The sequence below is a fragment of the Anabrus simplex genome, chromosome 1, assembly GCF_040414725.1.
Source record: "Anabrus simplex isolate iqAnaSimp1 chromosome 1, ASM4041472v1, whole genome shotgun sequence".
Taxonomy (NCBI): Eukaryota; Metazoa; Arthropoda; class Insecta; order Orthoptera; family Tettigoniidae; genus Anabrus; species Anabrus simplex.
Genome location: NC_090265.1, coordinates 730,761,180 through 730,787,013, shown reverse-complemented (window position 1 = coordinate 730,787,013; position 25,834 = coordinate 730,761,180). Strand labels below are relative to the sequence as shown.

The following is a 25,834-nucleotide window of genomic DNA, read 5'->3' as shown; positions in this document are numbered from 1 at the left end:
AAAGGCCAACATTACTATCAAATTCAACCGAGTATTCCCACACTGCCGTGGTTTGCAAATGGTACGTATACACGACGTCACATTACCAATATCATCCGACTACGTTTTAATCATGCCTTAACCCCAGTATATTTAACTCGATTTCACATTACGAACGACCCAGCTTGTTCCTGTGGAGAATCTGAAGGCGATAGTGACCACCTGTTTTTTCATTGCCCCCAATATGCACATGACCAGACTATTTTAATGCAGAAACTACTCAAAGTTCAAGTATCTTTTCCCACACGACTTTCAGTTTTGTTGCACCAACCTTCGCCTACGATCATTACTATTTTAAACGAGTATCTTGATAACACTCACATCAAATTGTAATTATGATTTAGTTTTTCAATTGTTTTGTTCCGACATGTTTGTGACGTGGCACTTCTAAATGTCCATGGTGAGTAGATACTGTTTCAAGGTTTTTATTACTTTCCGATCTTGTACAGTATAACACGTTACTCCTATTCCAGCTTACTAAGTTCCTTGTGTCCCTGCTCAGTATCGAATGTAATACCTTCATGAACCTCCTCATACCCGATATAAATTTTCTTCTTTAAGTGCATCTATCTAAGTGTGATCATGCTAAAATCGGGCATTAGTGATGTAACCGTGTGCTTTTGTGATATAAGTGTAATATATTAACGATCTTGTGACTGGGAAAGAATTTTTTGAATCCCAAATAAATATCCGCAAGACAAGACAAGACAAGTATTGTGACTGGGTGAAATAACGAGCCCAAATCAACTTCACGAACAAAACAGATTATGTGTGGTTATTTTGCTTTAAACTCGTGAGAATTGTTTTTTTTTTTTTTAAATTCATCCTTTAATTGCTTGCTATTTGCATGATTCTGAGTTTCGACTGCCCACGCTGCGATGGCTATTTGAGATTTTATCGTAGGTTATGATTCAACCAGGAGCATGGAAGTGTGTCCCATGGAAAATAGTTTCGAGAACCTGAGTTCGAAGTATGAATTGATTAAACAAGGTGCAGAAGCCAGGATTTATAAGGGGATGTACTTAAATCGGCCGAGCATAATTAAAGAGAGATTCAAGAAGTCATATCGACATTCAGATCTAGACGATTATATTACCAAAGATAGGATAAAAGCGGAAGCAAGATCAATCGTCCGATGTAAGGCTGCAGGTAATATTATCTTCCTTATTAGCACATAAAATATTAATGTGATTAGTTATCTGTTAATGAGAGAGAGTGTTAAAGACTTATCTGTTAATGAGAGAGAGTGTTAAAGACTGTAAACAACAGATAGCGAATCTGCCACCTGGGCGACTACCCTAAATGCATAACTGTGGGGATTGATTGATTGATTGATTGATTGATTGATTGATTGATTGATTGATTTCCCTGTACCATGATTATGAAGAGCAGTACGCCTTGCTAAGTTTAAAAAAATCAATTTACTATTTTATTTTATTTCTGATTATAAGTTTCGGCTAATTTCTCAGTTTCGAATTGTAAGATCACATCTGGCTGGGAAACACTTGTGTACCATAATATCGTGAGACCTCCATTATTTAAATGCCAGTCCTTTAAATCTGTGTCATCTGTATGACTTGCACGTCAATTTTGACGTTCACTTCTTGCTAGCTAGCTCATCACTTTAGCTTTGTACTATTAGTGCTCCTAGGAGTGAAAATGATCACTTTGCATACATGGATTGAAATGCTGCTAAGATATTTTCCAAGTAACATCTAAATAAAGTTACCCAATTTCAGATAAAAGAAATTAGAACAATTGTAAACTTGTCAACACTGAACTTCTGCTATCGCAAGGAATCAGTACAGTCATTGTTGTTTAGTTACCTTCTTTATTTTGATATTGGGATGTAACACACACACTTATATGTGTCTGATCTTTGCTTGAGCGTGTGCTTTCCAGTGTTTTTTTTTAAAATTAGGAATTACCGTTTGATAAGAATCGCTGCAACTTTCATCGTTACAGATAAAAGCGTACAACTCATTTTTTTAAAGATCAACTTAGATTTGTTTCACTCATCACTGTAGTGATCTCTAAATAATTATAATCTACAGTAATAAACAACAGGTAATTTTAACATCGTTTGAAACTGAAGGTTTGCTTTTACAGATAGGCAATCTATTAAGGAGAAAATACTCCTGCTGGTGGCCATAACCGTGAAAGTGTCAAGTCTATGTGGTCTGACATGATGCTTAGTCGGTTCAGAACATGTTGGTGGAAGAAAAATTTGTCATTAGATTGTGCTGGCAAGTAGGAGACGTGACGGTATACAATTTATAATCACTACATTGTATCCCAAATAGTGTTGGCTACTGAGTGTATGATTCGAAGCTGTGTATAGATTCATTCAACTGTCTGAGTGAATTGAATCACAGCAACAGTGAGGTCATGGCACACGATTCAGCTTACTCGTAGCAGACGGTGCTTAGGGGTGCACTCACGGATCAGTCAGACACAATATACACACAATTCATTATCGGAACACTGGACATGTGGGGAGCCACACTTCTGCTGTAGGTGAATCATAGCTCACTGAAGGAACCCTACGCTATAATGGAATCTCACTCTCAGCTCATTTGGAAATACCCACGTACATTCACTGTCCTCTTCTTCCGGGGAGGTTTAAAATAATACAAAGGGCACTAGGAAAGTTTTGCAACATGAAAAACTGGTTGGCTGGACACCCCTGTTCTGGTGAGGGATGAAAAGAGGAGTGAAAACCGGTCTAGAAGACAGCAAGGCGCGATCTTCCGACCAGTTGTTACCAAGCAGTGGGGTGATGATGATGATGCTTGTTGTTTAAAGGGGCCTAACATCGAGGTCATCGGCCCCTGAGCAGTGAGGTTGAAAGCAAGTTAAGATGTCAGTGTGGTCTAAAGGTGAATATCGCGCAATTATCCGCTACAATTTTGCTTGTGGATTAACTGTTGACCCGTGCCTGGGGGAAATGACCCCTGTGCTGGGGAAAGACTGTCCACATCGTACAACAATTTTCCGCTAGTACAAAGAGTTCCAGAGGGGAAATTTTGGGGTTGAAGACGATCCTCGTTCTTGGTGACCGTCTGAATCAGTGACTGAGGAAATCATTGAAGCTGTGAGGAAAATGTTGCAGCAAGAGAGGCAGTTGACATATCGGCAGGTAGAAGAGACCCTCCACATCCCTGCACAAGCTATTCATTCAGTTCTACAAGACCATCTCCATGTTAGAAAGGTTTGTTCCCTTTGGGTGCCCCATTCACTTTCAGAGGAACAAAGGGCACATCGAGTGAAATGGTGCTGAGAAATGCTAAAACAGTTTGAAAATGGGACTTCGCGTAATGTCAATAACACCGTTACAGGTGACAAAACTTGGCTTTATTGTTACAATGTCCCAACAAAATCCCAGAACAAGGTGTGGCTGTTTGAAGTAGTGGGTACTCCTGTGACTGTGCAAAAGTCAAGGTCAGTGAAGAAAAAGCATATCGTGCTAATGTAACAATGGATTTTCTTGCCAAATCAGGGTTGACTGTGCTTGATCACCCTCCCTACAGTCCTGATCTTGCCCCATATGACTTTGCACTCTTCCTAAAAGTGAAGATGAAGCCGAAAGGGCGGTGTTTTGCATCCAACGAGGAGCTTCTGGCAGCATGGGATCAAGAGTGTGAAAATGTAACTGAAGAAAAGTGGCAGATTTGGTTCAGTGACTGGTTTCAACATATGGAGAAGTGTATTGAGTGTGGTGGAAATTATTTTGAAAAAGTCTAAAGCATTCACTCACATTGCAAAACTTTCCTAGTGCCCTTTGCAGTTGGATTTATTTGCAGTGTTCATAAAGGGTAGTCGAAACATAATTCGAAAGTAGGTAGATTATTTATTAGTTTATTGAATCAGTTGATATTCGTCAGTTAATTCAGCTCAGCTCTTTAGCTTACCCTATGACTAAGGCCGCGTGCACACCGAGCGCGCTTCGCATAGTGTGTAGCGTGAAATGCTATGCATAGCGCAAGGCGTGCTTGCTGTTCACACCGAAAACTCTACGCCGTGCTCTCAGCTTAGTTTGGTGCGAGGCGTTTTAGGGTGGTAACAAACTAATGCTGTTATCCAAGTACACTAGAAACAGTTTACTGATGGATGACAGTTACCTACAATTGAAAATTCGAGGAACTCTTCCTCGATTCCGGTATGATAAATTAATATATTTAGCATGGAAGGCTTATTTACCTAGAAAGGAGAATCGAAAGTGGGTTCATGAATTTCGTGAAGAACGAATTACTTTCGACCGCCTCTGTGGTGTAGTGGTTAGCGTGATTAGCTGCCACCCCCGGAGGCCCGGGTTCGATTCCCGGCTCTGCAACGAAATTTGAAAAGTGGTACGAGGGCTGGAACGGGGTCCACTCAGCCTCGGGAGGTCACCTGAGTAGAGGTGGGTTCGATTCCCACCTCAGCCATCCTGGAAGTGGTTTTCCGTGGTTTCCCACTTCTCCAGGCAAATGCCGGGATGGTACCTAACTTAAGGCCACGGCCGCTTCCTTCCCTCTTCCTTGCCTATCCCTTCCAATCTTCCCATCCCTCCACAAGGCCCCTGTTCAGCATAGCAGGTGAGGCCGCCTGGGCGAGGTACTGGTCATACTCCCCAGTTGTATCCCCCGACCAAGAGTCTGAAGCTCCAGGACACTGCCCTTGAGGTGGTAGAGGTGGGATCCCTCGCTAAGTCCGAGGGAAAAACCGAACCTGGAGGGTAAACAGATGATGATGATGATGATGACGAATTACTTTCGGAGAATTCCATCGTTTGTACAGAGATGCAAGACTTTATCGCGATAAATTTTATGATTACTTAAGAATGACAAAAAAATACCTTTGACCTTCCAAACCCTGCGACTGAAATGTGGCGACAAGTAGCAAAGAAGTATTGGGAGAAATTCAATTTTCCCAATTGTCTCAAACCACCGGGCAGCAAACACGCGGAAATTACATTTCCGGCTAAATCACGCTATTTATATAATAATTATAAATAGTATTTTGTAATATTGTTACAATTATCATACACAATTTATCATCGTAACAAAAGTGGAATAAATGAGTGACAAATATAATTCATGAACAGACATATTTACTTCTAAGCCCACTACTAGCCTGCAGAGTAATATTCTTCATGCTACCACCCTCCATTGGAAAAATTATAAACCGATATGACAGAGTCTGGGAGATTCTATGCACTTTGTCACAAAGTGTCCAGCTATATGGCTAAACGGTTACTGTACTGGTCACAGGAGTCCCGGGTTCGATTCCGACAGAGTCGGGAATTGTAATCATAATTAGTAAATTCCATTGGCACTGGGGCTGTATGCATGTGTGTATTCATAATCATTTCATCCTCATCACGACGCAGGTCACCTACGGGAGGAAATTCAAAAGACCTGCACCTAGCAAGCCGAACTTCTCATCGGACACTTCCGACACTAAAATCGATACGCAATTTCTTCCTGTCACAATGTTAAACCCAGTAATGTGTGACAGTAGGAGTAATATTATTGTACATGTTTACTGTAGGAATGCGATAAAACTGTTGTAGATACTTAAGTCCACTTATTTTGGAAAACAGTTACATTTTTATAGTTTTTGTGTCTTGGGTTCCATATTTTTTCTCTTTGAAACACTGCATGAACAATTTCTTCTTCCATAGCTTTAGAACCAGCTAGGTAATGCTAAGCAATTAACCAACACTGCGCGTTGTCTGGCGCTTCGCTTAGCTGTAAGGTAGGCGTTCAGCACAGCAGAGCGCGGACGGTGTAAACACTTGGCTTAGGAACAAAGCACTGGTTATGCTTAGCGTGACGCTTAGCGTTGACCGACACGCGACACACTATGCGAAGCGCGCTCGGTGTGCACGCAGCCTAAGAGTCATGCTCATGACCATTCAACATTGTCTGTTTTATATTGGGAAGAACTGCTCATTATTCTCTCAATTTGTATGTCACATCATTGCACAAGACTTCAATAATTGAATCGCGAGATCACTTGCTTGAGTGGACAGTGAGTAAGTGAGCTGACTGGCGCAATAACTTAAATAAAAAGTTGTTAAGTCAGGAAACCGTGAATACAGTGAAATTTTGTAGTCCTTTGAAATCAATTAAGAAAAATACTAGGCAAACAATTGGTAGGTATTCTGGCACCTGGGTGACAGTCCTAGATGTAGATGATCAATGATTGTGTGCACAGATTTTTTTCATCTAATTCTATGTACATATTTAATGGTGTCACTGTGGGGGAAAGGTTTTTGTAACACCAAAACTTGATGGGAAGACATGGCTGGAGGAGAAACCTGAATCTGAAAGCTGGATGACACATAGGAAATCAGTTCATAGAATGAAGACCAGATGGCAGCAGGGAGCACTGAATGCTGTTGCTGCTATCAGTACATACTACACAGATGTAATAGGGATGGTGAATCTAATGTGTTGTGAATCGGATCACTGTATCGATTCGGTAACATGAACGGAATCAAATTAATCGAATATCCCATCACTAGCCTAGTCCCAAAAGCCTGAATTCAATTCCAAAACCTCTCTGCAGTGTTCATAGAGCGAGACCTTATGATGCCATTAAATAAACACTTAACAAGGTATTTATTTTTCACCTGTTGAGTAATTTCAGTAATTTTTCTCTCCTTAAGTGTGAACATCATTGCGCTAGGACAAAGTTAACATGAAAAATAAAAAAATGTTTAAAGACACACATACTCTTTCCCATGCTACCAGTTCTGCTAGTTCATCAGAAAGGAAATGTTAGAAAATTCTTCTTCCTCATCCTTTCCTCGTTCTGTATCGGCCTTCATGTAGCGCTGCATCCAGATGCTAAAAAATATCAATAAGTTCAGAACTATCTTCAGAATGTACATGTATGCAAACCAGCATCGGCAGTAAGTAAGAGCCTTTCGCACTGTTCCAAACTCCAACCACCCTGTTTTAATATCTATGACGTCACTGTCACTTTCATCATCTTATGCATCATAGCCACCACTCAGATCACTAAAATAACTACTGTCACTATCATCATCACTGTCTTCTGAATATAACGACATATGCAACATATAATCTTTGGTTAAATCCTTCAATTTGTTTTTGCCTCCAGAACCACTTTGTTGCCATGCTGATAGCACTGCCTACTGTATGCAAGAGCAGTGTGCTGTAGGTGGGACAGATGAAGATCCTGAAGGCAATTTCCCCACCCCCACTTTAATTCTGTGATCAGCAAGATGTACAACCAACATTCAAATAGATGACAGAAAGTTCAAGTTCTACACTTATAAGTGGCTCATGCATTGCGCTTTGTGCCGACACCAGGTTTCACCCTCTCCATCATCTCAGTCTCGCACCCAGAGGTGCTGGTCGCCCATGGGCTTCAAATAGAAATACCTGCACCAGGCGAGCCAGACATGTCCTCAGAAACTCCTGGCTCTAAAAGCCGTACCCTAAATAAAGGAGAAAATGTTTAAAATTTAGCATACAGTTTTCATTTTGCATTATGTGGAGAACAAAACAAGAACATTCTGTACTGTTCCAGCTAAAGTGTATGTGTAGCAAGCCTAGTTCTGAAGTATTCGTTATGGAAGGGCACCACCCAGACAGAATGGGTTTAAAATGTGGCCGATCCTAGAGGAAAATTTTTACCTGAAAAATCACTAGGTAGAACATCTACTGTAATCTTAACTCTCAATCAGCCTGTAACTGCAGAAGCTAATGTCCATTACATTGGTCTGTATTGACTAGATCTAGTTAAAAATAGGATTTAATACACCTTGTTCAATACACAAACTCTACACTAGGAGCATGCTGACCGCCACAACTTTCATTCAGTAGTGGGATCACCACCAGTCACATCACACATGCTACTCCATTGGATTACAAGTTCAGACAACCCCTTTTCTATTTCATAATTTTATGCCAAAATCTCAAGTTTTCCACAATTTTAACAGAATTTTCCCTCTTATAGGTTCCATCTCACAGAACAATAACTCTTAGAAGATTTGACAACTAGGCCTACATCATTAACCTTGGTCTGCAATTGTCAAAAATATTAAGACTATTAGTTATATAAGGTCCAACAAACTTCCACTACACAAGAACCTCATTTATCTGGATTAAGTGGGACCGGAACTGATCCGGATTATCGAAAATCCGGATAATCCGATAAACTATAAAACAAATACAGTACATATTATATAATCTAATAATATAACTTGCACAGTAATACCTTTTTCCAATTGTACAAAAAAATATAAGAACACTTTTCTTACATTTACGACTGTTTTATGCACTAAAACAATGTGCGAGTTTTTTTCTGTTTTACATTAATTTTTATGTAGCGTTTGCATGCAGCATGATCACGAAGACGTTATACTAACAACAGTTCTACTGGTGTGGTTTCAATCAAGGATTCTAAAGAGGCCATCAGTTTGTCCAGCTGCATTTTTGCCTCTCCACATGTCATTGTTTCTTCTGATGGTGTGCCGGTTTCATTTTCGAATTCATCATTACTGAATTAATAGTGCGTTGCATTCAGAAGAGCATGGGTTCGAATCCCACCTCGGCCGTCCTGGGAATGGTTTTCCATGGCTTTCCATTCTCAATTCCTTTCATAGACCTTGGCCGAATTACTTCTAGTTCCTGTCCTTAACTATCCTTGGCGGAAAAGACATTCAAGAAGAATCGACGCCATAAAAGAAATACTGTACAAGTAAAAATAAATTTTTATTATTGATCCCGATAAACCGGAGATCCGGGTTAATGAGGGCCGGATAAACGAGGTTCTTGTGTACTTTTATGTTTAATTTCCTCAAGAACATAAACCAAAGAACATTTTAATGATGTTTACATATCATAATAAGAGATAACACAAGAACTCTCTTAAGAGAAGATCACACTGAGAAAATATAATTTTCTAAAGGGACTTTCTCACACAAGTGTTTTTATATTTTGATGTTCAAAACAAATTTGTATGTTAGGGGCGAAACATGTCTACATTTTAGATAATTATGGTTCATGTTTGTGGGTTACTGTAGTCACATCCTAGTTCATGAACCATGGGCAACGGCTGAGTGGCCTAGTAAGTGGTCCTGAGAGTTGTGATACCAGTTGCTATGGAATGGGAGTGGGCATCTCGGACATATTCTGAGTCATGGCCCTCCTTGTGCTCAGGCGGCTAGGACCATAACCCATTAGAGGAGAGATCCTCACTTGGACTATGTGCAAGTAGGGTAGCATCCTGCTTCGTGAATTTACCGAGCTCAGAACCTTTTGAGCAAGCCTCGGACCTATGGGAGTAATCGAGTCCCACTCCCATTTGACAGGCGAGGGACTCCTTGGAAACAACTTGGCGAATGAAATGGAATTCGATGGGGAGCTATCAATATTAATGGGGCTTATGGAAGAAAGAAGGTAGAACTGGCTGAGTCAGCAAAGAGGATGCATCTGGATGTGCTAGGAGTAGGTGATAATCGGGTAAGGGGAGATAATGAGGAAGATATAGGAGATTATAAAGTGTAGGCTACTTGACGGGTGTTAGAAAGGGAAGGGCAGAGTCTGGGGTAGGGCTCTTTATCAGGAATACCATTGCACGCAACATAGTTTCTGTTAGGCATGTAAATGAGTGGTGAATGATGTGGGTAGATTTGTCAGTTGGAGGAATTAGGACAAGAATTGTGTCCGTGTATTCACCATGTGAGGGTGCAGATGAGGATGAAGTTGACAAGTTTTATGAAGCATTGAGTGACATTGTGGTCAGGGTCAACAGCAAGGATAGAATAGTGCTAATGGGCGATTTTAATGCGAGAGTTGGGAATAGAACTGAAGCATACGAAAGGGTGATTGGTAAATGTGGGGAAGATAGGCCTATGGAAGCTAATGGGAATGGGAAGCATTTGCTGGACTTCTGTGCTAGTATGGGTTTAGTTGTTACGAATACATTCTTCAAGCATAAGGCTATTCACCGCTACACATGGGAGGCTAGGGGTACCAGATCCATAATAGACTATATCTTAACAGACTTTGAATCCAGGAAATCTGTTAGGAATGTACGAGTTTTTAGTGGATTTTTCGATGGTAGTGAACTAAGTATCTCTAGGCCTAGGGTAGAGGAAGTGAAATCTGTCTGCAAACGAATAAGGGTGGAAAATCTCCAGGATGAGGAAATTAGACAGAAGTACATGGATATGATTAGTGAGAAGTTTCGAACAGTAGACAGTAACCAGGTCCAGGATATAGAAAGTGAATGGGTGGCATACAGGGATGCTGTAGTAGAAACAGCAAGGGAATGCCTAGAACAACTGTGTATAAAGATGGGAAAAGGCGAACATCTTGGTGGAATGATGAAGTGAGAGCAGCCTGTAAACGTAAAAAAAAGACTTATCAGAAATGGCTCCAAACAAGGGCCGAGGCAGACAGGGATTTGTACGTAGATGAAAGAAACAGAGCGATACAAATAGTAGTTGTTGAATCCAAAAAGAAGTCATGGGGAGATTTTGGTAAGAACCTGGAAAGGCTAGGTCAAGCAGCAGGGAAACCTTTCTGGACAGTAATAAAGAATCTTAGGAAGGGAGGGGAAAAGGAAATGAACAGTGTTTCGAGTAATTCAGTTGAACTCATAATAGATCCCAGGGAATCACTGGAGAGGTGGAGGGAATATTTTGAACATCTCAATGTAAAAGGAAATCATTCTGGTGGTGTTGCAAACAGCCAAGCTCATGGGGAGGAGGAAAATGATGTTGGTGAAATTATGCTTGAGGAAGTGGAAAGGATGGTAAATAAACTCCATTGTCATAAGGCAGCAGGAAGAGATGAAATTAGACCTGAAATGGTGAAGTATAGTGGGAAGGCAGGGATGAAATGGCTTCATAGAGTAGTAAAATTAGTGTGGAGTGTTGGTAAGGTACCTTCAGATTGGACAAAAGCAGTAATTGCACCTATCTATAAGCAAGGGAACAGGAAGGATTGCAACAACTATCGAGGTATCTCATTGATTAGTATACCAGGCAAAGTATTCACTGGCATCTTGGAAGGGAGGGTGCGATCAGTCGTTGAGAGGAAGTTGGATGAAAACCAGTGTGGTTTCAGACTACAGAGAGGCTATCAGGATCAGATTTTCAGTATGCGCCAGGTAATTGAAAAATGCTACGAGAGGAATAGGCAGTTGTGTTTATGTTTCGTAGATCTAGAGAAAGCATATGACAGGGTACCGAAGGAAAAGATGTTCGCTATACTGGTGGACTATGGAATTAAAGGTACATTATTAAAATCAATCAAAGGCATTTATGTTGACAATTGGGCTTCAGTGAGAATTGATGGTAGAATGAGTTCTTGGTTCAGGGTACTTACAGGGGCTAGACAAGGCTGTAATCTTTCACCTTTGCTGTTCGTAGTTTACATGGATCATCTGCTGAAAGGTATAAAATGGCAGGGAGAGATTCAGTTAGGTGGAAATGTAGTAAGCAGTTTGGCCTATGCTGACGACTTGGTCTTAATGGCAGACTGTGCTGAAAGCCTGCAGTCTAATATCTTGGAACTTGAAAATAGGTGCAATGAGTATGGTATGGAAATTAGCCTCTCAAAGACTATATTGATGTCAGTAGGTAAGAAATTCAACAGAATTGAATGTCGGATTGGTGATACAAAGCTAGAAGAGGTCGATAATTTCAAGTATTTAGGTTGTGTGTTCTCCCAGGATGGTAATGTAGTAAGTGAGATTGAATCAAGGTGTAGTAAAGCCAATGCAGTGAGCTCGCAGTTGCGATCGGCAGTATTCTGTAAGAAGGAAGTCAGCTCCCAGATGAAACTATCTTTACATCGGTCTGTTTTCAGACCAACTTTGCTTTACGGGAGTGAAAGCTGGGTGGACTGAGGATATCTTATTCATAAGTTAGAAGTAACAGACTTGGAAGTAGCAAGAATTATTGCTGGTACAAACAGGTGGGAACAATGGCAGGAGGGTACTCGGAATGAGGAGATAAAGGCTAATTTAGGAATATACTCGATGGATGAAGCTGTACGCATAAACCGGCTTCTGTGGTGGGGTCATGTGAGGCGAATGGAGGAGGATAGGTTACCTAGGAGAATAATGGACTCTGCTATGGAGGGTAAGAGAATTAGAGGGAGACCAAGACGACGATGGTTAGACTCGGTTTCTAACGATTTAAAGATAAGAGGTATAGAACTAAATGAGGCCACAACACTAGTTGCAAATTGAGGATTGTGGCAACGTTTAGTAAATTCTCAGAGGCTTGCAGACTGAACGCTGAAAGGCATAACAGTCTATAATGATAATGTATGTATGTATGTATGTATGTATGTATGTATTAATTTTAAAGTTTGTTAACATTGTGTATTGAACAAAATGGATTAAATCCTAACTTTAACCTAATGTCCATCCATCTGTTCATAATGTATCAGCTATCTGTCTGGTTTGCTCCTCGGATGATAGCTTGCAGACTTTCACAACAAGGAGCCCTTTCCCATTTCTTGTTTCAGTTAAAAATGAAATGTGGTCTTCCTCGCTGTTTTCGTTCTCTCTGGCCTGCCTTCTATTATGTCCCTCCATGTTGCCAATCCAGGCGAGTTGTCATTTGTGCAGTTGCCTGAGATTTCCCCAGCTCGAGTTTAAATACTTGCATATTTGTGATTCAGTCTATCTAAGGGATCTGAAGCAGGTGCCTTCAATACCACATCACAACACAAATGTCTTGTTCACTGCTTGTATCTCAGTTCACCATACAACACCATTGACTAATAATAATAATAATAATAATAATAATAATAATAATAATAATAATAATAATATTTGCTTTACGTCCCACTGACTACTTTTTCGGTCTTCGGAGATGCCGAGGTGCCGGAATTTAGTCCTGCAGGAGTTCTTTTACGTGCCAGTAAATCTACCGACACGAGGCTGATGTATTTGAGCACCTTCAAATACCACCGGACTGAGCCAGGATCGAACCTGCCACGTTGGGGTCAGAAGGCCAGCGCCTTAACTGTCTGAGCCACTCAGCCCGGCGCACACACCATTGACTGACCTCAGTGTGCAGTCAGTCATTCGCTCTAGAAATTGTGTAGGACTGTTTCTATGGCAGCCATGGCAAGCACATTTTTTATGGTCTTCTTGGAGTTCAGTTTGTTTTGGGTTGATTTCTTCACTTGTTCTGTTATTGATCTCAGACACTTGGCCTCTCCTTCTACTTGGCTAGTCGCCGGGCTGAGTGGCTCAGACGGTTAAGGCGCTGGCCTTCTAACCCCAACTTGGCAGGTTCGATCCTGGCTCAGTCCGGTGGTATTTGAAGGTGCTCAAATACGACAGCCCCGTGTCGGTAGATTTACTGGCACGTAAAAGATCTCCTGCGGGACTAAATTCCGGCACCTCGGCGTCTCCGAAGACCTTAAAAAGTAGTTAGTGGGACGTAAAACAAATAACATTATTATTATTACTACTTGGCTAGTCCACATTTTCTTTGGAGCATTGCGTACATTTTTCCAACTGGAAGGACGATCCAATAGTTGTTTTGGAAGTTGTATTTTCTCCATCCTGCAGATTATGTCCAAACCAATAGTTGCAACTCTCTAATTTCAACCTTGATGACCTGTTGATTAGAACATGTCTTTCTAATCTCTTGAGTTCATCCAACAGTGTAAAAGTGAGACGCCAGGAATTCTACATAAACATCACATTTGAAAAACCTCCAGCTTACGCAAGTGTGCAGCTAACAATATCCAGGTTTCAGAACTATACAGAATTAAGTATACAACACAATTATAAACCCTCACTTTGGTCTTCAGGCTGGTGGTTTTTGTTTTCTATAAGTACCACACTTAAGCTAGTAAATGCTGCCTGGGCACAGCCAATCCAGGCACTGATATCAGTTGAGGCTACCAACTTTGATGCTGAGATCACGGAATCCAGATCCCCGCAAAAGGCAGGCATATTTCTAAATTTCTTGCATGCTCCTTTTGATGCCATTACACATATTGTCTCGAGATTGTAATGGTGGAACTAGGTTTTGTATCCTGTGCAACAGAACATTTTTTTCATACTTTGTATTGTTCCAGCAGTTTCACATGAATAACTTTTGGAACCCACTTTTCTATAACAGAGCTCCTTAATAGTGATGATCGGAGCTAGCTTTACAATATTTACTTTATCACAGACTTTGTATGCCGTGATGTTGTGGTCCATCGATTTGTCTTTTGTCTCTATCATTGTTATTGACTGTACTAACTGCTTTAAGGTTTGTCAAGAATATTTGTTTCTTCACCTCTTGAGTCCCAAGGAAATGATTACTGATGCACAGCTTGGAAAAGCTGTTTATTTATGAGGTTTTGGGCATAGAAATGAGACACAAGCATGATTTTTCTTTACATGCAATTTTGCAGTGAGGAAAATCTTAGAACAAAGTGTAATCATTTTTCAATTTTGTACGATCTGGCATGTTTTAATACCATAAATAAAAATGGACAGATATTGTTACCGTGTTTTGGTGGATCAGCAGAGGTGAAAGAAGGTGCGGGCGGGAATAGGTCTCAACTTACGAAATTAAATTTAATTTAAAGCATTAACAAAGGTTATATTTTCTTTTCAAAATCAACAAATGACAACAAATAACAAAGATGTAACAGGTACCAAGTAGCAGATTAACAATTTAAGAATTTACAGAGCCCCAAGATTAATTTATGAGCTCTCAGCTCACCACCACAATAGTTACAGGGCAGAAAACCCCTAAGTACAAGGAGCACTTGCTCCTACTCCCAATTACAATGTTAAGATGAAAAGAGCAGACCCGCTCTCAATTTTACCAGCCTGTCAAAGGCTAAAACAACCTTTATTCCTAACTGCCCTTAAGGCACACATACCGTGAAACAGGGGTATCTTGTACCCAACCTACAGGGCCTTCACATGAAGAAAACAAACACTGGGTTAATTAAATGGCCCAACAAACCAACTTGACTGGAGGCGTAGCTTGCACTCCTACATGAAACTTCTTAAAACCTAGGTGGCACTCGGCCAGTTATACAGGGGCTAATCCCATACTATGGAGGTGACACGATAAGAAAATTTTATTACATTACGAAGAGAAGAAAAACGGTTATGAAAACGTAGTCACCTCAAAACATTATGAGTGGGAGCTCGAGAGGGTTAGGCACTCTATATCCCAATTAGTAGTTAAAGAGACAAAATTTTACCAAATGTCTATTACATTTTAAAGATAGGTTACATGAGAAAAGTTTCGAACCTGCCCCGAGGGTTAAACTGCTGAGCTAGCAATACATAAAGATGTTAACCGGCCATTACCTTGTAGATGAACCGCTGCTCGAAGAAAGAGGCGCTTCCGCCCCCTGCTATATATGTCCACACACTGCGAAAGATGTTACTGAAGTGGCCCCGAGACGAAAAAATCAGCAGTTTATATACCCTCGTGGAATGTTCGAGGCCTTTTAGGAAGGAAAACAGCCCCACCCACTTCGTTTATTGGTGGATGGAAAAATTACATTCAGAATCAAAGAAGAAATATCTCATTGGTAGAAAATTAGGGATTGGCCGAATTCAAAACTGGCGGAAGCAGAGATCAATATTGCCAACCCAAAACAAGAATGAAAGAAATTTATCAAAGAACAGACTTAAGGATACAAAATTTCTTCAAATACAGTTCCTTCACTTCGCACCAGGGTGCGTAATCATAGTCTTTTCTCTGTGGAGACATCTAGAAGAGAATGTCCACACTTCTTGCTAGATAGCCAACAAAACACTTTGAAATTAACACAATTCAGAAAAACTTCAAAAGTACACAATTTACTGTAGTGCCATCTTCTGAGGAAAGTTCAAATTAGGTGAAGGCCTAGTGCACAGTTTCTCCAGCAAAGGAGTATTTTTAGGCGCACAATTTAAACTTGCGGCGTAGGGGTGTACCTCCCGGTACAGACCTCCCCCACCATAAGTCCTTCCACGGGATGACACAGAAGAATTTAGCAGGAAATTATTTTCCAAGGAAATGTTCAAGACTTTTGTGTTGATTATTGAAATTAGTTGAAGAAGAATATAGAAGAAAATAAAATTTTCCAGTAGCCGAAGTTTAAGTCCATCTTTAGAGTTTCTTTTGTAGTACAATTTAAAAAAAAACTTCAATACTTGAAAGGAATGTGTGGTTTTTTTTTTTTTTTTTTTTTTTTAATATCCACCCAAAGTTGCTTGTGAAGCCAAACTGTATTAACTGAAGATACAGACTGTCCATGTAGCTGTTGAAGTTCGTTACATGCTGTTGAATCTTGACGGCCAGACCTGCCGCCGCTGCCGATATCCCGTCAAGGCCACTCGGACCCCTCAAGTACCCAGAGATACCGCTCTCCCGTACTATGAGAGGGGTAGTCGTGCTGCACGCCGCAGGTGAGAGGTGAAGTTTAAGTCCCCAGAAGAGTTGGCGGAAGGGGCGCCGCACATCAGCCAGTGCCAGGAAATGGTCTCCGGCACACCGTCCTCAATGCGTCTTCACAGGAGCGAAGGGGGCCCAATCTCCGTTCTAGTTGCAGCACGGAGGCTGATGACAGAGGGGGCACTGAAATATTAAAACATCGGCGGCAGAATTTGTTGGTGACTATTTATTTCTACAATCTAAGTGTTGAGGCAGAGGGGCCAGCGGCGTGAACTCTTTTCTTTTAAAGCCACGGGTGTGGTTTAGCAGGAGGCGGGAGCTTGGTAATGGCCGTTGGGCAAGGACAGCAGAGTAACCATGGGGAAGGTTTTACATAGTTGTACAAGGTAGAAGGACAAACACAGGGCAGAAGGCCTTAAAAATAAAACCCAAAAATATAACCTTTGGGTTTTTTTACAGGATGTTAAAGATCCAATAAGCAAGTAATATACACAGGTTTTCACCTGAGACAGGTGAACCCTAAAGATCCTCTCGGTGGCTGGGTTACTCACTAAGAATGTAACAAGTGTCAAAAAACTAAAATGACACATGGCCCATGGAATCTGGGGGCAAGCTTGCCCGCGGGAACACACCTTTTAAACAAGTATAGATCCCCGACATTTAAATGGGTGGACATCCGTCCATACTCATATCTAGTTCATTACCAGGGTACAAAGAGAAGAAAGAGCAACTCAGCTTACGATATGAAAACGCCGAATCCAAAAATAAGGGGACACAGAATTTCGGTAACATTCTATGAGGGAAGACTGTTATGATACACTCCCGAAAGAATTTAACAGAAGAAAATGAATGGCACCTACTTCCCAGGAGGAATTCCTGAGATGGTAAAATAAAATAAAAAATAAAATTATCGAGAACTTCACAGGGATGAACCTCAAATTAACGATTCAGATGGTTTACTACTGTATAAGAGCCTGCCCCAAAGAAAAGGCACAACTCCCAGGAGTAATTAATGTGTAGAACCTCATCGATAAATCCAAAGGCCGAAACACGCCTCATACCGATATAAACGTCCTACCGGGGATAATCACTCTGGGGTGACTTCGTTACACCCATGTTAAAAGACAAATTACACATGAAAAGAGGTAACACCATGACCTCACAATACAGACAAGAAATACCACGAGAAGATGCATCAATACCCAAAAGGAGCAACCTACTCCCAATACATCCTCCCATTCTCTTACATCATAAATACCCTAATTCACAAAAGAGAAAGGAGCCTATAACTCCCATACAAGATCCCCTATTACACAAAAATATGACCCTACAAAGCATCAAAATACAAAAGACATCATGGGTGTACTTGAGCAGGGGGACCGGATAGCGGGTCGAAAGAGTAGAAACACATCTCAAATGAAAGCAAAATTCCTCAACCGAGTAGGCACTGTCAAAAAATAGAGAAGAGAGACCAAGAAATGTGTACGTCGTGAGGACAAAAACAGGAAGATCAAAAATCATGACGGAGACCACTTTAAGTATGTTGGAAGCTTTACCCCATCAGACCCATCACCGATGGGAGGAACATATAAAGTGAAGACACAACAGAATGTTGGGCGAAAGGAACACATACTTCGTTTGCAAACCTCGCAATCACGCAACCTTACCAACCAATACGTGCCACAAAATTAGAGTACTCTACGACCAGATCCTGCCTAAAGAAGGCTACAGGTCCCAAGAAACTTAGATTCCACACAACATAGAAGGCTTCCATTACAGAGAACTAGGACGTAAGCAACACCTGAACGTCACAAAGCTCATTAGATACACGGGAAGAGTTGGGCAGAGAAATGCCCGACCCAGGAAGAAAAATAAGACGTGCAAATGAAATATACACATTTTGTCATAGCAGACGACCATCAAAGGTGACACCCAGCAAGGCTTAACAGGAGAGATAAGGAGAAGTTGACCTGAAGGCATAGTGCCTATACAATGAGAGTAGGTCTATCACAAAGAATTTAGCCCATGAACATACCCAACGACCTCGCCCAACAACTACATCTAAAAAGGGCAACCGATAGGAAAAGTGTAGTTAAGAAGCACTCGAAATGAATAACAAGGTTGATGTCACACGACCAAAACAATGATCATCACTCAAAAGAAACCACTTGAAAGGGGCAACCAGTCGGAACCTTACATTTCACAATCCCTTGAACACGCATGCCACCAGATTCGACCTTTGTAATGGGGAGTTTATAGGAAAATTCCTCCTTGTGCAAGTGGCCGGGATGGAGGACTTCGCTAGGGCCAGACATGATAGAAAGGATTTTACAAATTTTAAAAAAAATCCAGCGACTGAGGAAATACTTAGAGTTCGATAGACTATTTCGCCGTCAAAAGGGGCTTAATTGAGACCCATTCAACCACGCTCTGCTACCACTTGTTACCGTGTTTTTGTGGATCAGCAGAGGTGAAAGAAGGTGCGGGTGGGAATAGGTCTCAACTTACGAAATTAAAGTTAATTTAAAACATTAACAAAGGTTATATTTTCTTTTCAAAATCAACAAATGACAACAAATAACAAAGATGTAACAGGTACCAAGTAGCAGATTAACAATTTAAGAATTTACAGAGGCCCAAGATTAATTTATGAGCTCTCAGCTCACCACCACAATGGTTACAGGGCAGAAAACCCCTAAGTACAAGGAGCTCTTGCTCCTACTCCCAATTACAATGTTAAGATGAACAGAGCAGACTCGCTCTCAATTTTACCAGCCTGTCAAAGGCTAAAACAACCTTTATTCCTAACTGCCCTTAAGGCACACATACCGTAAAACAGGGGTATCTTGTACCCAACCTACAGGGCCTTCACATGAAGAAAACAAACACTGGGTTAATTAAATGGCCCAACAAACCAACTTGACTGGAGGCGTAGCTTGCACTCCTACATGAAACTTCTTAAAACCTAGGTGGCACTCGGCCAGTTATACAGGGGCTAATCCCATACTATGAAGGTGACACGATAAGAAAATTTTATTACATTACGAAGAGAAGAAAAACGGTTATGAAAACGTAGTCACCTCAAAACAATATGAGTGGGAGCTCGAGAGGGTTAGGCACACTCTATCCCAATTAGTAGTTAAAGAGACAAAATTTTACCAAATGTCTATTACATTTTAAAGATAGGTTACATGAGAAAAGTTTCGAACCTGCCCCGAGGGTTAAACTGCTGAGCTAGCAATACATAAAGATGTTAACCTGCCATTACCTTGTAGATGAACCGCTGCTCGAAGAAAGAGGCGCTTCCCGCCCCCTGCTATATATGTTCACACACTGCGAAAGATGTTACTGAAGTGGCCCCGAGACCAAAAAATCAGCAGTTTATATACCCTCGTGGAATGTTCGAGGCCTTTTAGGAAGGAAAACAGCCCCACCCATTTCGTTTATTGGTGGATGGAAAAATTACATACAGAATCAAAGAAGAAATATCTCATTGGTAGAAAATTAAGTCCAGAAAATTAGGGATTGGCCGAATTCAAAACTGGCAGAAGCAGAGATCAATATTGCCAGCCCAAAACAAGAATGAAAGAAATTTATCAAAGAACAGACTTTAAGAATACAAAATTTCTTCAAATACAGTTCCTTCACTTCGCACCAGGGTGCGTAATCATAGTCTTTTCTCTATGGAGACATCTAGAAGAGAATGTCCACACTTCTTGCTAGATAGCCAACAAAACACTTCGAAATTAACACAGTTCAGAAAAACTTCAAAATTACACAATTTACTGTAGTGCCATCTTCTGAGGAAAATTCAAATTAGATGAAGGCCTAGTTCACAGTTTCTCCAGTAAAGGAGTATTTTTAGGCGCACAATTTAAACTTGCAGTGTAGGGGTGTACCTCCCGGTACAGATATAATAGACACTTTTTATTAGAAATTAAACCATAAACAACCACAAAAAATATTTTTAGAAAACAATCTCAAAGTTCACTTCGTGTGAAATTCCATAAAACAGTTCTGAGAAAATGTGAAACACGAAAATAATTTACATTCGCAACACTGAATAAATGTTAAATTCTTGCATCTCTGGTTTCTACACTTAGATTTGTTCTTTGTCCATCATTTGAGGTAGGTGAGCAGCCATCGCAGTTCTTACTTGACGAGGCAGCAAATGGTGTTGGGACTTGAGACCTTTTTCCTCCATGTGGAATATATTCCACCTCTTCATCATCATCATCCTTGTTCACATTGATATCATTGAAGAAAATCAAATTTTTGTCAATATCTAACCTGACCAGAAATATTTTAAAGTGTCCTTCCTTGGCCATCCATTTTCAATCACAGCCTAGCATTACTGCATCCAAGAAGCATTAACTGCAAAGTCAAAAAAGTTATGAATGGATCGTACTGTCCATTTCTTTGTACCGTACTTCCCTTTCATTCTGTTGAGTAAGTCCACCCCACCCATGAATGAATACAAGAAGAGGAAGATGTATGGCCAAGTCATCATCAAAATCGTTTGGATCGATTTCATGGACAAGCTCTACAGTATCTCTCTCACTAATAGCTGGATTTATTTTGTTGTATTTCTTTCTTTTTTAAATCCATGTTTTGCAGGGTAAACTCAGATTGGCAACTTTTCCCAAGGAATGGTATGTGAGGGATTTTGGATGGAGTTTGTCTGTGGCCTAATCTCAAAGGTTCCGACCCAGCATTTTCCTTGTCGTTGGAAATGGAAAACCATGGAAAACAATTTTTAGGTTGGCCTAGGTAGGACTCAAATCTGCACTCTCCCAAATGCACAATAGTCTTGCTCATTGAGCTACCGTGCTTGGTATTTTATTTATTACATTGAATATAATATATTGTTAATTTGCAACATCTATATATATATAAAATAAGAGTTTTGTCTGTACATTGCTCAGAATTTGAAAAGAATGGTATTTCTGTATCGATGATGTCCACAGTAACAAGAAAATGCAGTTTTTACTTTTCCGTAATTTCTATCTGTCTGTCTGTCTGTATGTATGTATGTACACGCATCACGAGAAAACAGCTGAAGAGAATTTTAAAAAAATTGGTATGTAAAGTCGGGGGGTGAGCCGCTACAATCTAGGCTATAAATCATTTTATTCACGCTGGGTAAAATGGTAGTTTAGGGGAAGGCCTAAAATTCAATTCTCAAATATTTATATTATTAGTGGTCATATCGATAAATACTACATAACTAAAGTTATATAAAATTACATTTCTGATCATTTACGTCTTATATATTTTTACCGTATCGGCTATGATAACACAGATATTCATGAATTTGGATTTTTGTTGCTAAGTCCATATCAACGCCGAGCCCCGACAAAATGGGTAAACAGAACTTGATGAAAATCGGTATATAGAGTCGGGGAATAAGAAACTACAGTTTAAGCTATAAACAATGTTATTTACCCTGGGTGAAATGGTAGTTTAGGGGAAGGCACCTAAAATTTAATTTTTAAATACCTATGTTCTTGGTCCTATGGAAAAGTACTACATAACAAAAGTTATAGAGAATACAATTTCTGATAATTTATGTTTTATTCAGTTTTACCGTACGACTATGATAAGAGTGGTATTTCAGAACCGGAAGACAATAATGTGAAGGCCTACAATATCGAAAGCGCGTAACATTAATCAACAATAACATTACACTGACCATTGTTTGTTGTAATGTTCTTTGTCTCTTATGCTGACATTCAACTCCGATAGATGGGATTACTACTGCATACCGAGTATAACAGCCTAACTGAATATTGGCGGGAATAGCTGAGGAGTTAGATAACTTTCTTCTTTAGCATGCCATTCCTCTGGTTCGTACATTTTCTGATACTGCTGGTACGCAACACACTGGTTCATCATAGTAAGCCAGCTATTCAATACCTACTCTGGTGCGCTGTTTTGAATGAGCAGTGTGCGCTCTTAAGTCAGAGGACTGGTCTAGAATTACAATTTAGGCCTATTCCAAATTATATTACCACAATTCACTAAATAACTCAAAATTCAACCCTGAAAAGAGCCGTTTCTTAAGAAATGCTTCTTCCTCTTCACTTTTATTAAATCTGCATTAACTTTATTCCAAATTAGCAGCGAAGATGTGGTTTCTTCTCTGGCTTGGAGGAAAAATTGCCTCCACGTCAGATAGTTCCTTCCTCCGATAGATGGGATTACTACTGCATACCGAGTATAACAGCCTAACTGAATATTGGCGGGAATAGCTGAGGAGTTAGATAACTTTCTTCTTTAGCATGCCATTCCTCTGGTTCGTACATTTTCTGATACTGCTGGTACGCAACACACTGGTTCATCATAGTAAGCCAGCTATTCAATACCTACTCTGGTGCGCTGTTTTGAATGAGCAGTGTGCGCTCTTAAGTCAGAGGACTGGTCTAGAATTACAATTTAGGCCTATTCCAAATTATATTACCACAATTCACTAAATAACTCAAAATTCAACCCTGAAAAGAGCCGTTTCTTAAGAAATGCTTCTTCCTCTTCACTTTTATTAAATCTGCATTAACTTTATTCCAAATTAGCAGCGAAGATGTGGTTTCTTCTCTGGCTTGGAGGAAAAATTGCCTCCACGTCAGATAGTTCCTTCCCCGCCAGTGTAGTGAATTGAGATTTTCCAACTCATCGGGTACTCCCAGGAAACAGATAAGTAAACGGTCATAGTTTTTGCCTTGGGACTATCCACTATTCGAACCCTCCGCCGAAAAAAGGATGAAGATTGTTCACGGATCACGGATGTCTGCGTCTTGGTCATTCCAGCTCAGTAGCTTTGGACTGTTAGTTCGGCAGCATTGTACTGTTCGTTAAAAGTGAGAAAATGTGTGGTTTCTCATTTGATCGAGTATTTCATATGAAAGCATTGCTTTTAATCGCGCCATTCCTACTGACGTCAGTGTAATGACCCATGTTCATTTCAGTTGGGAAAACCACTAAGAGGGTCTTTCTGAGAATCTATAAAGGCAGGCTGAGAGTGAGTGTCTTCCATTATAATGAAAACTCCCCAACCTGATCGTGACTGACGGTAGGCAAGCTGGCCTACTATTACAGTGAAAATTCCCTAACCCAGTCTTCATATGAGAAAAGTCGTTGGTGACTTCCCCGTCGTGTTTCTAGGGCAACGTTAAGAGCTATGCAACTTAATACAGTCTTGCTCACAACGTTTACACTACCTAACCTAGAATTCTGTATAAAATTTAGAATTCCGTAGCAAAGCACGGGTACATCAGCTAGTAATAAATAAATAAAATAGTTTATTTGTTCATATAATAAAAGCAGATAATAATGAGAGTGATAATATGGATAACATTATTAACTGTTGTTGAAGATCAATAAAAATGAAAAGGTAAAATACAATTTTTATTATTATATTTACCTGAACATTCCTCCATATTCTCTGATTGTGCAATCAACCTTGATAAGGCAGGATGTTAACAATTGTTATAGTGGTAATTTTTGTAAATACTGTACATGCATGTGTGTATTTTAAATTTTTGCGTTTAACTGAACAGGCCGCAGATATTGAATTTTGCTTTGGCGAGCTTTATATTTTATCTCAGGGTTGTAGCCATAGATCCGAGACTCATCACCACTGATGATCCCAGACATGAAGGACAGAGGTCTTGGCACCCTGAGATGTTCTGCTCAGGGGTTAGCAATCAAATTAACACTGTGCATGTCAGTTCTGATGTTAGGATTGTCCGCACTGGCTCATACAACACAGTAATGATGTCTTACAATGTCATTGATCATCCGCAGGCAATTCTCGCATGTTTCTGGATTTATCCCGCATTTTTGGTGGGCTCATGGAAGGTCTTCCAGATCACTTCTCATCTTCAAAGGATATTGTTCTACCTCTGAAGCACCTATACCATTCGAAATATTGGGCACAACTCATTGCTGTATGCTTGCTAAAGCATGTTCAGTGTGTCTGTGGCCAATTTGCAGTTTAACGCAAAATTTTATGCTACTTCGTTATGCCTTTCTATCCATGATGTAATCACAGACTATCACACATACACCACCATAACAACTCCCATCATTAACCGAGTGATGTCTCCTGCCACACTGCCATGTGGAGGTTGAAGGTCAGCATAGTTGCTAGTGCAACCTTGTGCTGCCATCTGTTGGCACAATACAGAGCTAGTCTGGAAACTTGTTGATCTAACCTTATATATTATTTTTCAAGAACAGTATGAACTGAATTGTTCAGATTTCTTTCTCTTTGTGGTTGGTGAATGACCTTTGGGTTCCTTCTTTCCTTTTGTGTTTGTCCTCTGTTTCTAATCTTTTACCATTTGTATTAATTTTAATCTTTTTTTTTCTCTCACCTTTTCCTTTATTTATCCAGCTTTCTTCTTATCCCGTGCTTTCCTCAACAAGACATAAAGATGGTCGCTCCGTGAGTGTTGAAGCCTGTCCTTCTCACTGAGGCTGGGAAACAGAATCGAGCTTGTTGGGGGCTGGAAAAAAAAATAGAAAAACTGGATTGCTGAGGAGAAAGCCTGTCTACTTGAAGATGGCAGTGTATGGAGATTGTACTCTTCTCCATATCTTTTGCTCCCTCTTCTCATGCTGATCCTTTTTGTCCTTTTCTGGTGCAGACCTATAATTTTGCTTATACTATTCCTGCTTCTATCTTTCTATATATAACTTCTCATTTGTGCATCTTTCTACTTAGCTTTGTTTTTAAGTCATTAATGGATTTAGACCCTTTCAATTAAAGAAAACCCTCTGTGATAATAGTAGATAGTCAGTTTGGTAGAATAAGTAGAAGAAGAGACGTCTGAATTAATGTTCTGTAAATTTGTGTTGCAGGTGTACGTACTCCAGCTATGTACTTAGTGGACTTTTACAGAAGGTGCATTTTTATGGAAGAGATTGTGAATTCTAAGACAGTTAAAGACTACCTTGAGGAACTGGCACAGAATGGAGATGGTAATAGTACAAGGAAAGACATTCAGTTTATTACGGAAGAAATAGGTAAGTCAGTTGCGAAAATGCATTCCAGTAATATAATTCATGGAGACCTCACCACCTCGAATATTCTGGTAGTGAACTGCGAGGATGTGAATGGTCGCTATCTGGTGTTCATAGACTTTGGCCTGAGCAGTGCAGATCCAGTGGCCGAGGATAAAGCTGTGGACTTGTATGTTCTCGAAAAGGCTTTAATCAGCACGCATGCTAATGCCGAAGAGCTCTTCCCAGCGATACTCGAGTCATATTCACAGTGCAATACAAAACGTGCTGCAGATGTTGTAAGAAAGTTGGAAGAAGTGAGAGCTAGAGGCAGGAAGAGAACAATGGTTGGATAGTGAATGTAAACTTTATTATACTTGAATAAATAGAATTTTAACAAGGAAA

The 25,834-nt window shown here is 40.2% G+C and overlaps 1 protein-coding gene across 2 annotated transcripts; it reads left to right on the top strand.

Moving 5' to 3' along the window:
- The first annotated feature begins 791 nt into the window (after nt 1-791).
- Tcs5 (TP53 regulating kinase) lies at nt 792-25,834 on the top strand. Of its 2 annotated transcripts, XM_067146593.2 has the most exons (3): nt 792-1,188; nt 25,289-25,453; nt 25,568-25,834. In XM_067146593.2, exons 1-3 carry the CDS (start codon nt 963-965, stop codon nt 25,783-25,785), a joined length of 609 nt encoding a protein of 202 aa, XP_067002694.2. In that variant the 5' UTR covers nt 792-962; the 3' UTR covers nt 25,786-25,834. The 2 variants fall into 2 exon arrangements, with proteins under 2 accessions (XP_067002694.2, XP_067002687.2); XM_067146586.2 differs by having other exon boundaries at nt 795-1,188; nt 25,289-25,834.